Here is a 12,631-nt window from a genome sequence, read left to right as displayed (position 1 = left end):
TTTCAGGGATGTGTGTGATCTTCTCATTAACAAATCAAACCTTCATAGTCTGAGACTTCATTCACACTTCTACTGTTTCCCCTCACAGTCAGACTCATCTGAAATCCATTTCTGTTTCATTTGGAGCAATTGTTTCTTAGAAAAACAAGCTGGTGGTCCTGGTGGGCCAGGCTCTGGAGGGACTGGAGGAATTGGGGGCTCTGGAGGCATTCCATCCATCCAGCCAGCCAGCTTGGAGAGAAAGCTGCTTTTCATTACCTCTATCTCGTGGGGATAAGACTAATCAATCAAGCACTTGGGCCTTGATATTTGAGACAGCCTCGCTTTAAGTACCTCGCTGGACACAAAGTAGTTTGCACTTGGACCAGGAAGGATGTTTTCAGAATCTCACAGTTGATCAGTGATTGTGAGCCGATAATACACGCAGGCATGCTGTAGTTACTGCGCTGCATCGGGGGGAACAGACGAGGTTTAACCCAGGCCACCTTTTTTCCAGGAAACAAAGAGTCACGGTGACCAGCCGGAGGTGACGGCACACAACAAACCACTAAAGTAAGACTGACTGTGAATTATGTTCTGACAAAATGTCAAGAGGAGAAAGATAGTTGGTACAACAGCAGCAACTTCACCACCAGCAACTTCATCACCAGAAGAGTTAGCCCAATGTCGCTCAATATTTTAACTGCTCAGTGGATCGAGTAGCGCCAAGCCATAGGATGTAGGATGTAGGGTGTATGATGTAGCGTGTAGCATGTAAGATGTAGGATATAGCATGTACCATGTGGGGTGTAGGATGTAGCATGTACCTTGTAGGGCCTACATGGTACATGCCACATTCTACACCCTACATCCTACATGCCACATCCTACATGCTACATGCTACATCCTACACCCCACATGGTACATGCTATATCCTACATCTTACATGCTACGCGCTACATCATACACCCTACATCCTTCATGCTTCATGCTAAAGAGCTTCAGCTGTCACACATGCTGAACTTGAGTGGCTGACGTGGGGCCGAGTTGCTGCTCCAGCTTGTTGTTTTATATTAGAAGCGTGTGTAGCATCGACGCAGAAGCTAGTGGCGGTTCACAGCAGCGTCGAGCCTTCAAGTACCGTCTGCGTACGGAGTGTGAACTACGCTGACGTGATGCTGCCGTTATTGGACATTTCGAACGATAAGCCAGCTCCTGACTCCAGCAGGACGTCCAGACCCGTTAGAACAGGATGAAATAACGTGACGTGCGGAGGGCGTTTTCATTCAGTTAATAAACTGGGTGAGGGGAGGAGCCCTAAACAAAAGACACAAGATCATCAGATTCGGCTCTCAGACAGGTCGCAGAATCATTTAACAAATACACAGTAACGAAAGAGATCAACACAATAAAACCTGTTTGTACGAATACTGTACACACTGTGTATTTAGAGCCCCTGTTTACTTCCTTGTTCTGTTCTTCTTTATGGTTTTTGTCCAGTATATCGATTCGGAGCAGCGCCTTCTTGTGGTCTGAATGCCAGTTGCTCATTTATCCATTGGACCCTCCCAGTAACTTTTTCACAGTTTTCAGTGTTTTTACGGGACCACAGATCATAAATGATTCTTCAGAGCTGCAGAGATCTTCTCCGCTGACGACTCCATGGCAGAGCAACACTCCACCATCACTCTCCTCATTTTATGTTCCCGTCTTAGGAACGATGAGTGGAATGGAAGCACTACGCCAGGGCTAACACCTACTAAAGCTGTGTAAGAGGTGTAGGTTTGATGAGCCGTTCAGGGTGTTTAGATTATCATCGTCTTCTACAACAGAAGTTTCCAGAACACGTAGAAACATCAGAAACCTTTGTGAGCCGTTATATCTCCTGAACTGACTTATGGTTCCTGCAGGTCAGTAAGATACCAGTTTTAGTAGCTGGTCAGCTGTTGGATGTTTTGGTACCTCCCACAGTCAGCGAGTCGCAGAGCGGCTGAAGACTTTATAATTACAGACTGTGTGGTGACATGAGTCATGATGAGCCGGCTCTGAGCGGAGCTCTGCTGAGCCAGGGCAGGAATCCGGCCACACTTCTCTGTTTTTCCATTGCGTAAACTCCAGAGCGACGCTGCTGCTTCAAACGCAGATGTTCGCCAGAGCCACAGGACTTCTGAGCATCTGCGAGTGTTTATCATCGCCTCTGCTCATCAAACCGCTGCGTTATTCCCTTATACAGTCATACGTGCAGCGAGAAGAAGAACATCAAACAGGCCGGAGGAAAATTCCAAACTGTGTTACAGCTGTGAGGCTTCACCTCACTGAATGACTGAGGAGGCGAGTTTCACTCATCTTACGATCCTCAATGCAAATCAAACCCACATTATTCGGCTGCAACAAGAAAATATAATCATAAAGTAGTTATATGTTATAAAGTAATGAGCCTTGTGTATGTGTCTGTCTGCACGTCCATTGAAAGCAGATTAGTTTGAATCACTAGTCGTTCAGTCACCAGTTCTGCCTCCGGCCGCCACAGAGAGGAAACACTTTCCAGCTGGAGCCAAGTGGCCTGCTTCACGTTACCTTGGCTTTTCATTGCTCTGCCCTGGTGCCTCCCTCTCTCTCTCTCTCTCTCTCTCTCTCTCTCTCTCTCTCTCTCTCTCTCTCTCTCTCTCTTTTAGTCCATCTGTTTTTGAAACATGTTTCAACAAAGTACAAACACATTTGTTTGTCACAGATTTGGTAAAGGAGAGCTTAACCTCAACCCCCCACCCCCCTCAACATCCACACACAGGCCCCCCGACATCTGACCCCCCCCCCATACAAACATTTTCCTTCATTATTTATTTATTAGTTATTTACTTTTTTTTAGACAATTCAGCTTTTTTTTTGTAGAAAGTAGCAGAGGCACTTAAAAGAGTAACTGGTTGGAAAAGTAACTAGTATGTTATGTTCCATTTCTTCTGCAGGGTTTTGTTAGTGAGTACGAAGCTGTACGGTCGTTGTTTCTGTGACATGATGTAACAACAGGCGTGCGAGCACACCGCGTGCACACCGTATGCACACTGTATGCACACTGCATGCCCATTAATCAGAACCACGTGTGAACGTCAGGGCTCCATCCGTCCTGCTCCTATCAGTCAGTGGCTTGTTCCCCGCAGTTCATCTCGTCCTCAGTGCCCGAATGAAGATCATCATAGCAAACGGCACAAAACAAACAAGAAGGAGAGGTGTGAAGCAGTGGAGGAGGAGGGAAATCAAACAAATCTGTTTTCATGTGGGACTCCATCACAGGAAGGAAACATTTACTCCATCATGAAAGTAAATCCAGCAGATCCTTGTCGTCCAGACAGAAACGACTGCAGGACAGAGATTACGCCGCAACAGGAAGTCCGGGCTTATTAGTGGTGGACTATGTGGCGACTGTAGACTGGAACCAGTCTACAGTCACCACATGGTCCACCTCTTGAATCTAGGTGTAAATATTATAAGTAAAAAAAACAAGAGAACAATGGTATGAACAGTACCTCTGCAGCTGGAATGAGATGGAGGATTGCAATGACGTGACGCGATTGTGTGTCCATGAGAATTTTAGGTGTTTTTCATGTGATGTAGATCAGAGCTTCTCAGTCCTGCTCCTGGACCGAGTCCTGATGTTTCACACATCTGGCGGCTCCAGTTGTCCTCCACCTGTACATGTGATGGTGGAGGTAATAGTAGAAATGTCCTCCCCCCCTCACAGGTGATGGTGGAGGTAGAAATGTTCGCTTTGTTGGAGAAGGGCTGTTAAATTCTAACAAACGCTGAATCCTTCCTGAGCAGAAGGAATATTTACTGCGATGGTGGAGCTCCTGTTTGGGTTTTCCCTGTTTAAACTGAGCTGTTTGGAAAACGTTGCACTCTGGAAGTGTTTTTTAGAGACTAAATCACTTTTTTGTAAATGAAAACTAACTGACCTGAAACCAAAAGCTGCGTGTTACCAAATAACCCGTGGAACTTCCTCTACACATGAGACGAGGTTCTCTCCTGACCGGAGGGGCGGGTTTCTACCTGGAGCACAGCAGAGGCTCCCCAGTTCGATTCCCAGCTGAATGTCTGTCCTCACTGAGTAAATCTTCTGAGGATCTGTGGCGCTCTGGTCTCCGTTACAAACAGCTCGTAAATAATCTCACGTCAAAAAAAGCCTGAACTGTTTCTACGGGAGCAGAAAGTCTGAAGAACAGGATACAGATGTTTACTGAACTGCTGTTTCAGGCGAAATTCACAGAATCGTCCTTTAGATATATATCATTGTGGTGATGACTGAGTAACAAGCAATGGATTACAATTCATAAACCGAGGGCAGAAAAGTTCATTACATGATATGTACTGTCTATATGTTGTTAAACTGCTTTTCCACCCTGGCTGTATTTTCACAGTAAAATGTCTCATATTCTGTTTGTGCAGTTTTCTGAGGATTCATTCCACCTAGAGGATGGAAGCTGCATTCCATTGATCTGTGGACAGGAATCATTTCAGTGTCATTTTGCAGGCAGCTGTTTGTGGTGACGTTCAATCTCCAGTCATGTTGTCCTTAAGTTTTGAGCCAGAGGGTTTTAGGCTATGAGCAGATGTTCAAACCAGCAGCTGTCGAGGTTCCATGTGACATTACACTGTGCATCATCACGGGGGTTCATATGTACTGCCAGATTTTATATAATATTTTGCATTCATATATAAGTGAAGGCCTCACAGACTGCTGGAGTCTTTTCAGCATGGCAGCCATCTTGGATGAGGACTCTTTATTTTCTTCTATTGAAGAAGGTTGTCTCTTGACACACTGAGTTGTGCATACAATCTCACCTGGTTTGGTTTGTTTCGAACTGCAGACTTGGAAGTCATCATCAAGGTGAAAATATCATATTAATTCAGTGAGTTGTGAATATTTCATTGTGTGAGAAGACCTTAAGCCAAACCGTGCAGTACGTGCCGGAGCACTATGGAATGGCAAAACGCACCCAGACCCAACTCTGTCGCGCGGTCTCACCGCCGAAAGTGCAGTTAGGATGTGGGCGGGTTTGTGAACGATGCGTCGAGCCAAGAACACGGAAGCTCTGCGGCCGTCCGTAAAAGTCCGTGTACCTTCCAGCCATTTGATTTCGTTTTTATATTTGATATTTTCCATTTTAAAACGAAAAACCGGAGACAGCTCGTCTCCCGTTTTTCGTTTCCCAATACCAAATCCAAAAACAAAAATCGGTTTCCGGTTTGTCGTTCTCTGATATCAAAACGAAAATCAAATGGCCGGAAGGTACACGGACCCGTAAAGCCTTGATCCTCGCTCTCTGTGACACCGTTTGAATGTTGTCGTTGTGAACAGCAGCGTCCAGCTCCTGCTGAATCTCATTCTCTCCTGTGAGAGGAACGTCTGCACCTCGTTGAAAGACGCAATGTCGGATGGTTTGAATAAACCCCGGTTAACAAAACAACACGTGAGGACAAAGCAGTGTTTGTAAACAACAACGGGAGGGATTACAGCCGACGAAATATTGAAATATTGCGGGCAAGTGGAGCGTGACGATCGTCACTACCAATCAGCAGATGGCTGCGTTATCACTCCCCCTCACAGACCTGTCCCTCGATGCTGGGTACCTCAACGGAGCGGTTGCAGAAAATCGTAGCCGGTGGTCGTGTTTTCTTCCGTACCATCCACAACTTTTTCGGTGGGACCATGCAGAATAATTGTGGATGGTCCCGGCACAAAAAGTGCGGTGGGACGGCGACTTTTGATTCATATGTGCAAGGTACCCGTCCCTATTACACCCACACACGTACATTTCATTGGTCGGTTGGTTGCTTTGTTGTTTGGTTGCTTGATTGCTTGGTTGCTTGGTTGTTTGCTTCATAAACAGAATAACTCAAAAACATTTGGACAGATTTGGATTTTTTAAAAAGCAGGCTGACCGTTAATACAACAAGGACGAACTGACTAAATCATCTGGTCGTTTTCTCTTGGGGGCGGAGCTTCAAATTCTTCTCTCATTACCGTCACGGTTGTACTGATCATGATGACGTCGTCAAAGCTGCACGGGTTTTATGTCAACAGGAAACATCTGAGACGAAAAGTCTCTCCTTGGATTCTTGCTGCATGCGTCCTGTTACTGCCATTTCACACATTTAACCACGGCTGTTCAATCTCAGTTATCTCTACTGTTTCTTTTAGAAAATTAAAAAGGTCTGTTTGTCTACATTCAGACCCTGATTGGTTCAGATGAGGCGTGGAGCCGATCCAATCCCTGTGCAGCTCATTGTGCTTCCTGTTAATGTGTTCATGTGACAGTAACATGTTCACTCTCCCAGGTTTAGTTATTTAGAGCTGAATTCAAAGATTAATGTTATTTAAAATTTAACATCAGCTCAGAAGTGGAAGAAAAGTGACAAATACTCAGATTACTGTTATATAGTAGATTTCCTCCTGTATATTGTACTCATAGTTACATTCAATATAAACCGTGTAATCTCATAAAATTGGCTTCTGAGTACAATTTAATGAAATTCAAACTTCATGGAAACAATTAGTTTGTCAATCTGAGCAAGAAGAGGGTCTTTACATGAAGATTAGTGGCAGATTTCACGGAAGCAGAGTCGAGTTTAAAGTGGAGAATGAATCTGTCTTTAACAGAAAGCATCAGGATGAGAAGCTCTGTTACTACATCAGTGGATCTGTGTGGATGTGAGCAGAATTGACCAATTAATGAGCCTGGAATGAAGCTTGAACCAAGTTCTGGTCTGAAAAATCCCAGTGATCTCCTCCGTACCTGTTCCTCAGCCAAACACAGCTTTATCCTCATATCAACATATGCAATATACAATCACAAAAGATTGACTGAACATGGATCTATCATCTTTACATAACAGTTTTAAAAAACAGTTTTAAATATGAGAGAAAAGTTTAACTTTGAGCAATCAGAAAAAAATTAAAGGTCAAAAACATTTCAAGAGCACAAAACTGACCCAAAAGAACAAAGTCAAGTGAAAGTGGTTTGAGGTACAGACGCACGCAATGAAAGAAACAGGATACAGGAAGACTTTTAAAATACAACGACTGATCAGGGTCTTCGTATTGACCTCAAATCATGTTGTTCTTACAACAATGGCCATACTGTAAATACATATCAGATGTAATCCTGCAGCTCACTGTTCCAACCCTGTCACCTCCTCAGGTTACTTCCTGGAGTTCCAGGAGCCCGTCAACAACATCACTCACTTCCAGGGCCAGACGGCCACGCTGCACTGCAAGGTGAGCGGACACCCGCGGCCATCCATCCGCTGGCTGAAGAACGACGCTCCGGTGGTCCAGGAGCAGGGACGCATCACCATCCGCAAGACGGAGGCAGGCTCCAAGCTGCGCATCCAGGACCTGGACACCACCGACACTGGCTACTACCAGTGCGTCGCCGCCAACGCGCTCAAGGTCATCTCCGCCACCGGAGTGCTCTACGTCAAGCTGGGTGACTCAAACTGAAGTCTTCTGTGTCTTTGAGTCTCTTCTAAAGTAAGAATGCGGACTGGAGCTAATGCTGGTTGTGTTGTGGATTCACAGGACAGATGCCCACACAAGGCCCAGATGAGCCGTAAGTCACCCGCCGCCATGCTTTAGAACAACCCGATGGTCATGTGTTCACTGCTTATCACAGCCCTGCTGACTGAGACTGTGAGGAGGCTGGACGCCGTCTAGCCTCTTGTGTCTGCTATCAAACTCTGCACGTTGAGTATTTGAGGTATTTCAGTTGGTTGTCAGCTGACGGGCTGCAGACGTGTCACACAGTCACATGATGATGGTGATGCGTGTGTTAAACAGAAAAACACTCTTCCAGGACGCCATGCTCAGGGACAACTGACGCCAGGGGTCAGCGACCTTTTTTAATCCCAGAGACGCTTCAGTGGTAATGACATTAATGAGTGGCCTGTATATGTAGAGTAGCGTGGTTAGAACCTTATTGACAGTAAAATAAGTGTTAGTTAGCAGGGGTTTAACACGGAGGCGTCAGAAATAGTAGAATATTCATTTTCTTTCAATATTTTAACGTCGTTGATCACACCTCAATATTATTCTGTAAATATCTTTGTTGATAGTTCTTTGAATAAGTCATTTTATTGTATTTATTCAAACTGTGGCAAAAAACGAGCAGAAACCAACCTGACATCGACCATCACTGACATCTACTGCCTCTTAATAATGAAAGACTGAGTCCCTGTCCACATCAGAAAAACCATCCCTTTTCTCCCCAACGTTCTTGGCCTGGCATTGGTCCTAGGCCTATAGGGGGCACTGTAACGCTGCACAGAAATACACCAAAAGCAGAGAAGAAGAACATAAAAAATCCTCGTATTGGAGAAATAACGTGACCTTATTAAAGCGACAATCAGCAACTTCTGCAGCTCCACCTGGAGAAGGTAGTCCGCCATGTTGATGTTCAGTGACATCACATAGAGGGCGGCAGGGTTATAGGTCGAGAGACGAGCGATGACATCATCGTTTTGAGCTAATGAGACTTCTGTGTCTGGACTGGCCTGTCCTCCACCGCTCCGTGGTCAGGACAGGTGGAGACTCCTCCACCTCACCATCGTCTGGACCAACCTGTTGTGAACCAGAATGAGTCTAGTGCTCAGTCCGACCTGCAGTTTCTCAGTATTTCCTGAAAGCAGCCCGTCAGCCAATCACAGGACAGATCTGTTTCCTCGTGTTCGGGAGCAGCGGCCACATCTTCTCTTCAAACGATGAGATAGCAATTATTGAGAAGTGCTGGAGTTCAGTTCTGAGTGCCGATGTAGTATGTACAAATGTAGCATGTACAGGTGTAGCATTACAGGTGTAGCAGGTGAAGTATGTACAGTTGTAGCAGGTGCAGGTGTAACATGTACAGGTGTAGCATTGCAGGTGTAGCATGTGCAGGTGTAGCAGGTGTAGATGTAGCATGTACAGATATAGTATGTACAGGAGGTGTAGCAGGTGAAGTATGTACAGGTGTAGCATGTAAAGGTGTAACATTACAGGTGTAGCAGGTGTAGCATGTACAGGTGTAGCAGGTGAAGTACGTACAGGCGTAGCAGATGCAGGTGTAGCACGTGTAGTATGTGCAGGTGAAGCATGTACAGATATAGTATGGACAGGTGTAGCAGATGCAGGTGAAGTATGTACAGGTGTAGCAGGTATAGCATGTACAGGTGTAGCAGATGCAGGTGGAGCAGGTGAAGTATGTACAGGTGTAGCAAGTATAGCATGTACAGGTGTAGCAGATGCAGGTGTAGCAGGTGTAGCATGTACAGATATAGTATGGACAGGTGTAGCAGATGCAGGTGTAGCAGGTGAAGTATGTACAGGTGGAGCAGGTACAGGTCTAGCAGGTGGAGCATGTACTTGTGTAGCAGTGGGTGCCATTTCAAACAGGAACCATCTAACATGAGGGAGGTCAGGATGGCTACAGGCCGGTGTGAACAACCGAGAGCCTGAGTCTAGATCAAACTGAGAGAAGAACAAAGTCAGTCCACTGAGCAGGACCTGCAGTCCACCGTGTCTCTGGATGGACATGAACTCACTGTTTACTGTCGGACTGACTGAAAATATTTTCACTGAATCTGCGGCTCAGCAATCAAACAGGCTTTTCTCATTGAGAAGAGAAACCGTTTCATTAAGGTCCAGAATCATCGGCCTTCTCTTCTCTCTTCCTCGACATCCTGGACTTCCACTGTAAATCAACTCAAATCTTAGAATCCGGGATGTCAACTTCTCTCTGACCTCTGACCTCGTGTCTTAGTGTCACGTTGTCTGTGGTTACTTAAGCAGTGGAAACACTAAACCCTCAGCCTGCCTTCCCTTGACTCTGTTGGCCTGTTCCGGGCAGCCGGCCTCGTGTTGGACACCGAGCGTCTGGAAGACGTCCAGCTAATTTGTGTGGTTTCTTCTTCCTGCTGTTGGTTGAAATATATGTTTAGCTGCTCTCACGTGTTCAGAAGGAAGAATCCTTCATGTTTTTATTAGAAACTGGAGTTTGGTGACACGGGTGTGTGTGTGTGTGTGTGTGTGTGTGTGTATGTGTGTGTGTGTGTGTGTGTGTGTGTGTGTGTGTGTGTGTGTGTGTGTGTGTGTGTGTGTGTGTGTGTGTGTGTGTGTGTGTGTGTGTGTGTGTGTGTGTGTGTGTTGGTTCTCTACCTCGGCTTCTCTGTGTTTGTTTTGTGGATTAAGACTTAAGTCCAGCCTGGGAAACTAAACCTGCAAAAACAGGACCTGCGAACTGACCTCAGGGAGGAAGTTTAAAAACCTTGGATCAGACGGTGAACAACAACTTCCTGTATGTGGAGCTGTGACCCCCCCAAAACCACAACAACGTCCTGTATGCAGAGCCGTGTGGGCAAACTACCCTCCACCACCTCCAGACCCTCCACCACCTCCACCAGATGATCCACCACCTCCAGATCATCCACTACCACCTCCAGATCGTCCACCACCCCCTCCAGAACCTCCACCACCACCACCTCCAGACCATCCACCACCACCCCCAGACCTTCCACCAACACCTCCAGATCCTCCACTACCACCAGATGCTCCACCACCACCTACAGACCCTCCACCACCTCCAGACCTTCCACCACCTCCTTCAGACCCTCCACCACCACCTCCAGACCATCCACCAGATGCTCCACCACCACCTACAGACCCTCCACCACCTCCAGACCTTCCACCACCTCCTTCAGACCCTCCACCACCACCTCCAGACCATCCACCATCTCCAGACCCTCCACCACCACTCCAGACTCTTCCACTCCTCCAGACCCTCCAGACGGGCTCCAGGGTGGTACCGGTCGACTCTCAGAAAGTATTTTTGAACATGTTTGTTTGGATCTTCACTCCAGTTTAGTCCTCTGAGGGCCTGCCAGGGTATGTTGCTGTGCTGATCACTAGACCACTCCTGACCCCCAGAGGGAGGAGCTCCACCCTCCAGGAGGAGCTCATGGTGGAGCTGCTCCACCTCCACACTGAGAGGAGCCAGAGGGAGCTGAGCAGGGTGCCCCCTGGTGGAGGAGACCACAACAGCTGCTGGAGAGATTCTGTCTGTGGTTAGGGTGTGTGAAGCGGATCTCTTGAAGATCTGCAGGAACTAGCAGAAGAAAGGAGGTCTGAACCTCTCCGCCCTCCGATTGGCCACCACGGTCCCTCGTGGAGAGGACCTTTCCTCTGCTGCTTGTCCTTCACACTGTAGTGTGTGAAGCTTCATGGTTGCTTGTTGAGGTCAAACACAAGCTGCTGGAACTTCTCTGATGCAACCGAGTTTCAGTACAAACCAACACCAGTCCAGCAGATCAATTCCACCCACTGTCACTCTGCAGGACACATGTTGGACCGACTCTCTGGTGGAAGATAGAATAGAATAGAATAGAATAGAATAGAATAGAATAGAATAGAAGCAATAAAAACATACATAAATGAAAATTGAGCAGCTGCAGATTAAAGGCCTGCCTAAATAAAAACATTTTTAACTGCTTCATAAAAGTCGCACAGGAGTCGACAGATCTCAGCTGAAATGGAAGAGAATTCCACAGCTTTGGTGCAAAAGCTTCAAATCCCTCGTCACCTGAGGATCTGAGCTTCGTCTGTGGGGCTGCAAGCAGCTTTGGTTGTTCAGACTGAGTCTCTATTTGGGTGAAGGACGTTGGAAATATTAAAAGCTGTTCGCCCTTTAAAAGTTAGAACTCGTATTTTAAAATGAACACAGAAGGTAACCGGGAGCCAGTGAAGAGAGGAGAGGATGGAGTGATGTGGAGGGAGGGAAGGATGGAGTGATGTGGGCTCTCCAGGTTGTTCCTGTTAAAACATGAGCAGTTGCCTTTTGGACGGTTTGAAGGCGGTTTAGAGAAGAACTGGTTTAAACGGCTAAAAAGACGTTACAACGAGATAAAAGCAGTAAAATCTTCTCCAGCTCCACTTTGGACACTCTTCCTTTTAGTAGCAATGTTGCTTTGGTGGAAAAAGCAGGAAGGCGTCAGCAGGCTGACATGGCTGTCTATCTAATGGCCCAATATGCTGCATCCAGTTTTGGGGGGGAAGAAGAAGAGCCTCTGTTTTGCTTTTGTTTAGTTGAAGGAAGTTGTCAGACGTCCAAAGTTCGATGGCCTGGAAACAGTCATTTAAAGTGGAAAGTTTATTGCTCGCTTTGGGTTTGAAAGAGTCATATAACTGAAGATCATCTGTATACAGATGTATACAGAAATCCTACTAGAACTGCTAATTATTCAACCCAGAGGCAACAAGTACAATGGAAATAGTAATGGGCCCAGGACAGATCCCTGAGGTACACCACAGGACAGAGGGACTGTGTTGGACATGAACTGGCCCACTGGAACAGACAACGTCCTGTGGGAGAGGCAGAACCTGAGATACCCCCACCGGCCTTCGTCTGTCCAGCAGAATACGGTGATCCGCACTGTCAGAATACTGTAATCCAAAGTGTCCGAATACTGTGATCCACAGTGTCAGAATACTGTGAGCCACAGCGTCAGAATACTGTGATCCACAGTTTCAGAATACTGTAATCCAAAGTGTCCGAATACTGTGATCCACAGTGTCAGAATACTGTGATCCACAGCGTCAGAATTCTGTGATCCACAGTGCCAGAATTCT

General features: G+C 46.5%; 1 protein-coding gene across 2 annotated transcripts in view; it reads left to right on the top strand.

The window, feature by feature from the left end:
• Nucleotides 1–12,631, top strand: part of ror2 (receptor tyrosine kinase-like orphan receptor 2) — a 49,019-nt gene that overhangs the window by 26,310 nt on the left and 10,078 nt on the right. For both annotated transcript variants that reach the window (XM_080476277.1, XM_080476276.1), the window contains exons 3-4: nt 7,176–7,463; nt 7,556–7,586. In XM_080476277.1, coding sequence (XP_080332403.1) covers nt 7,176–7,463; nt 7,556–7,586 — 319 coding nt within the window. The remainder of the gene's footprint in view (nt 1–7,175; nt 7,464–7,555; nt 7,587–12,631) is intronic.

Source organism: Lipophrys pholis (genome assembly GCF_963383615.2).
Source record: "Lipophrys pholis genome assembly, chromosome: 12".
NCBI classification, from domain to species: Eukaryota; Metazoa; Chordata; class Actinopteri; order Blenniiformes; family Blenniidae; genus Lipophrys; species Lipophrys pholis.
The sequence above is the reverse complement of the archived record's forward strand: the minus strand, read 5'-3'. Positions and strand labels throughout refer to the sequence as shown.